Here is a 4,945-nt window from a genome sequence, read left to right as displayed (position 1 = left end):
AGAGAGAGAGAGAGAGAAATAATTAAGTATGGGATGCATCTTCATCAGTTTTCCCCCTACAATCAATATTTTGAAGTAATTTTGACCATTGATGAAACTTAATATTTTCTGTTTAAACGGTAGCGCAGACAGCGACAACATCATCTATTTCATCAGAGCTCTCTCCAGCCAGGACTAGACAGAAAGACCTGGAGACAGACAGACCTAGAGACAGACAGACCTAGAGACAGACAGACAGACCTAGAGACAGACAGACAGACCTGGAGACAGACAGACCGACCTAGAGACAGACAGACCGACCTAGAGACAGACAGAAAGACAGACAGACCTGGAGACAGACAGACAGACAGACAGACCTGGAGACAGACAGAAAGACAGACAGACCTAGACACAGACAGTCCTAGAGACAGACAGACCAACCTAGAGACAGACAGAGAGACCAAGACACAGACAATTAGACACAGACCTAGACACAGACGTCCTAGAGACAGACAGACAGGCCTACAGACAGACAGATAGACAGACCCAGACGTCTTAGAGACAGACAGACCAACCTAGACACAGACAGTCCTAGAGACAGACAATTAGACACAGACAGACCTAGACACAGAGGCCAGAGGACAGAAGACATAGAGACAGGACAGACAGACAGCTGAGAGACAGACGCCCTAGACCAGCACAGATACAGAACAGACAATTACGACAACGCAGCCAGAGGACCTAGACCGACGATCGACCTAGAGACAGGACAGAAGACAGAGACAGACAGAACAGACCTGGAAGACAGAAGACCTAGACCAACGACGCCTAGAGAAAGAACAATTAGACAGACAGACAGACCTAGACACAAACAGACAGGCCTACAGACAGACAATTTCACACACTTGGATAACACTCCGACCAATCACAACACACTGGCCGTATCCAGAGCCCCGTTTGCCTAGCAACCAGCGGGGCTAACTGGTAGATTAGACTGTCATCTTTTTAGCTCGCCTCTGGCCCCGCCTACATCAGATACACCAATGTGATTGGTGCAGCTCACCTCTTGCCCCGCCTACATCATATAGATCAATGTGACTGGTGCAGCTCGGATACAAGGGCATGGTTAATGAGCAACATTACTCGATGCCAGAGTAACTCGCTGAGCATGTTGTGCTCTTGCGAGAACTTGCGAGGGTTAATTAGTGGAGTTTCTTGCCTTATTAATGGAGTTGGGACCATCAGTTGTGTTGTGCAGAAGTCAGGTTGATACACAGCCGACAGCCTATTGGACAACTGGTAGAATTCATATTGTGCCAAGAACCAATCAGCTAAGAGAAGAGAAACGAGTGGCCATCATTACTTTAAGAAATGACGGTCTGTCAGTCTAGAAAATTGTAAAAACTTTGAATGTGTCCCCGAGTGCAGTTGCAAAAACCATCAAGCTACAACGAAACTGGCTCACATGAGGATCCCCCCAGGAAAGGAAGACCAAGACCTCCCCTCTGCTGCGGAGGATAAGTTCATCATATGCGGACCCCCCCCAGGAAAGTAGACCAAGAGTCCCCTCTGCTGCTGAGGTAAAAACTAATCAGGAGCACCAGCCCGAAATCACAAGTTACCACCAGCTCAGATAGAGACCAGATGAATACCACACAGATTCTACGCAGAGAACATCTCCAGACAACTGGTAAGAGAAACTGGATCAGGCCTTCATGGTCCAATAGCAGCTAGAACCACAGCTAAGAGAACCACTGCTAAGGAGAAAAACAAGCAGAAGAGATGTGTTTGGCAAGAAACACAAGGAATGGACATTAAGACCAGTGAATCCAAGTTTGAATCTTTGGTTCCAACGCCGTGTCTTTGTGCGACGGAGAAAGGGACCGGATGGATTCTACATGCTGGTTCCACGCGTAAGAATGGAAGGTGTGTGTGTTGGGGGGGTTAGGAGTAGGGGGGGGGGGGGGGGCTTTTCTGATGACACTGTTGGGATTTACTCCAAATTGAAGGCATACTGAACCAGCATGGCTACCACAGCATCCTGCCCAACCAGCCATCCCTCCGTTTTGTTTATTTTGGACACATGTATTTCCAACAGGACAAGGACCCCAAACACCCCCCAGGCTGGGGAAGCTATTTGACCAAGAAGAAGTGATGGAGTGCTGCCCTCCCCATTCCCGGACCTGAACTCAGTCCAGAGGTTTGGGAACTGACCCAGGTGAAGCAAAAGGCCGACAAGCGCTGATGCATTCTGGGAACTCCTTCAAGACTGCTGAAACCATTTCATTGACGAACTCTTTAAGCTCATCAAGATAATAACAAGAGTGTGCAAAGCGTAACATACAGAATGGGGGGGGGAGTGTGGGTGGGTCTACTTTGGAGAAACTAGAATATAAGACACGTTTTCACACTTTTTTGTTAAGTATATAATGCCACATGTGTTCATTCATAGTTTCTACAATGTAAATAGTCATGAAAATAAACGAAAACGCATTGAATGAGAAGGTGGTCCCAAACTTTTGGCCTGTCCTGTATGCGTATCGGATTTTTACATAACCAAATATTTGATAATCCTTTATTGGTCGGGCTCTAATCAGGATGTTGCAGCTAGCTCGGGGGAGAGACTGTAGGACACTAGGCGGTGCAGCCGGTGACATGCACAATAACTAAGTTGCCTTCTGCAATTTTTGTTTTGCTTTTCCCTCCGTTGTACCGAACCGTGATGTATGAACCGGACCACGGCTTCTGTGTACCGTCCCACCTCTAGTGTCTGTGTGTCTTTCTCTGGGTGTATGTGTCTGTCTCTGGGTGTATGTGTCTGTCTCTGGGTGTATGTGTCTGTCTCTGGGTGTATGTGTCTGTCTCTGGGTGTATGTGTCTCTGTGTGTCCGTCAGTCAAACCCTAATACATGTTTTTCCAACAACCTCATGATGGATTTGTTTGGAATAGTCTACATTTACTAGTTTTGGAGTGATAGAAAATGATTGCCTAACCAGCTGTTGGATCTTCAAGACACATACAGTATGTGTTAAGCCCACAAATCACATCTTGATCTCTCTCACACACACACACACACACACACACACACACACACAGCGTAATTACCTGTCTCACTAGTGACTATCACAAACAATTGGCTGTTTCAGAGATGAAGTCAGGTGATTACATTTTACAGCCATTTGTAATCTCTGACACCTACTTCTACAAGATGCTGTGACATTAATAACAATGCACAGTAGAGGCTATTTGCTTCCTTAATTTGGCAAAACAGCCCATAATCTCCCCGCAGCCCTGCAGCAATTTACCGTAAAATGGTGGTAGACGGGCAGAAATGTTTTCAGAGAGATTACAATGACTTCATGCTGGTTAGTGGAGGGTTAAATTCCCGTGGCTAGACATTGTGTATTACCAAGTGTAATGGGCCAGTTAGCCAGCAACGCAAATCACGCAAATATGCGTGTGATATTTCTCATTAACAGAGCAGGGGAATCACAACGTTACCTGCACGCGCGGCCGTTGGCGCTCGTTTTTGTTATCCTCCTATTTTTAACTGACAGTCTTCGCCGTATTTAGGTGTTATCTTCGCACCAAGCCAGCCAAGTTATCTTCTCCTCGACGCCAGGAGATTGACAAGGTTATCCTCGGACAGCTTATCCCCGGTTCCGTGTCCTAGCTAGGCTTTTTTGTTGAAGATGTCAGCGTCGTCCTCCGGGTCCAGACCTCCGAAAATCGTCGTGTTTGGTTTTTTTTCTCCGCTCGGTTTTTCGTCAACATGTAGTCCTGAATGACAACGAGGTCGCTTCATTCAAAATGTCCAAGGCGATACAGCTTAATAGCGACATGGGTACATTCAATTAAAGGTAAAAAATTAACTTAATTATTTCCCCACATCCGTGGTGGCTTGGAAATCACTTCACTGTTCCGCCGCTTGCCTCCGAAACATCCCCGCTTTCGTTAAAAATCACTCTGCTTCTTGATGAAGGAGGGGGGACGTGATTGATGGCACTACGGACCAATAGAAAAGAGGTTGAGGAAACGAGCGCGCCAATGGAACGACGCCTGAACTTTTATGGGCGGTCCCTTGTCGGCAGCAGAGTGAGGGTAGCCATTTTGATTGACGTTCAGGAGAGCCAATGGGAGATTACTAGTGTGAGGCACGGTCCAATCAGCACTCGAGAGGTAAAAATAAAATATTATAGACGTAAACCAGCGTTGGGAATTCTAATCTTATTACAACAAAATGTGTTTTTGATTAATTTTACCCCAAAAAATAAGCTTTTTTTTTTGTTAAATACTTGAGAGAAAGATTTGGAGGGTTCGTCCGTTTCCATGGTTTTGACTTGACCTCAGTCAGTGACGTTTTTTGTGACGCGCTCGTACTTCTTCCGGGTTAGTGCATGTGTTTTCGGACACGTGTAACTGAAAATTGGAAAAACAAGATGAGTTCTCAGAAAGGTAACGTGTCTCGGTCGCGAGGCCAGAAGCATCAAAACAGCTTCGCCTTCAAACCCGACAAGTACGGAGCCACGGTCCAGGTGAAGGTGCGTGAGCCCGGACGTCACGTTAACGTGTCGTGTGCAACGTTAGCACGCGCTAGCGTACTGCTGAGTTTAACTAATATATATAAAGACTCTTTTTAAAGTTGTGATAAAGGTAACCACGCGCTCTTGTGTAGAGATGAGCCTGAATTTAACTTCTTTTATGTTGTTGTTGTCGTCACACGCATGCTCAGTACCTATACATGCACTAATAGAGAGATGTCAGAGGGGGGGGGCTGCACATGGAAAAGCGCCCAGAGCAGTTGGGGGTTTGATGCCTTGCTCAAGAGCACATTGGCAGTGCTGAACTGAAGGTGAACTGGCATCTCTCCAGTTACCCTACTTTGGACCATACTGGGCGGCTGTGGTTCAGTAGAGTGTGGTTGCCAGCCAATTGGAAGGTTGGGGGTTCAATCCCTGGCCCTGC

At 46.6% G+C, this 4,945-nt stretch overlaps 2 protein-coding genes across 2 annotated transcripts in view; one reads left to right on the top strand and one right to left on the bottom strand.

Annotated features, from left to right (window-relative positions):
- abhd17b (abhydrolase domain containing 17B, depalmitoylase) overlaps positions 1-4,028 on the bottom strand; it is a 21,238-nt gene extending 17,210 nt beyond the window's left edge. Inside the window, exon 1 of the mRNA XM_032517040.1 lies at positions 3,482-4,028. The gene's annotated coding sequence lies outside the window, so the exon portion shown is untranslated. The remainder of the gene's footprint in view (positions 1-3,481) is intronic.
- Positions 4,029-4,243: 215 nt separating this feature from the next.
- Positions 4,244-4,945, top strand: part of c5h9orf85 (chromosome 5 C9orf85 homolog) — a 4,808-nt gene continuing 4,106 nt past the window's right edge. Inside the window, 1 exon segment of the mRNA XM_032517063.1 lies at positions 4,244-4,525. Within this exon segment, the coding sequence (XP_032372954.1) occupies positions 4,378-4,525 (148 nt within the window). The 5' untranslated portion in view covers positions 4,244-4,377.

Source organism: Etheostoma spectabile, chromosome 5, assembly GCF_008692095.1.
Source record: "Etheostoma spectabile isolate EspeVRDwgs_2016 chromosome 5, UIUC_Espe_1.0, whole genome shotgun sequence".
Taxonomy (NCBI): Eukaryota; Metazoa; Chordata; class Actinopteri; order Perciformes; family Percidae; genus Etheostoma; species Etheostoma spectabile.
This window is presented reverse-complemented; position numbering and strand designations above follow the sequence as displayed.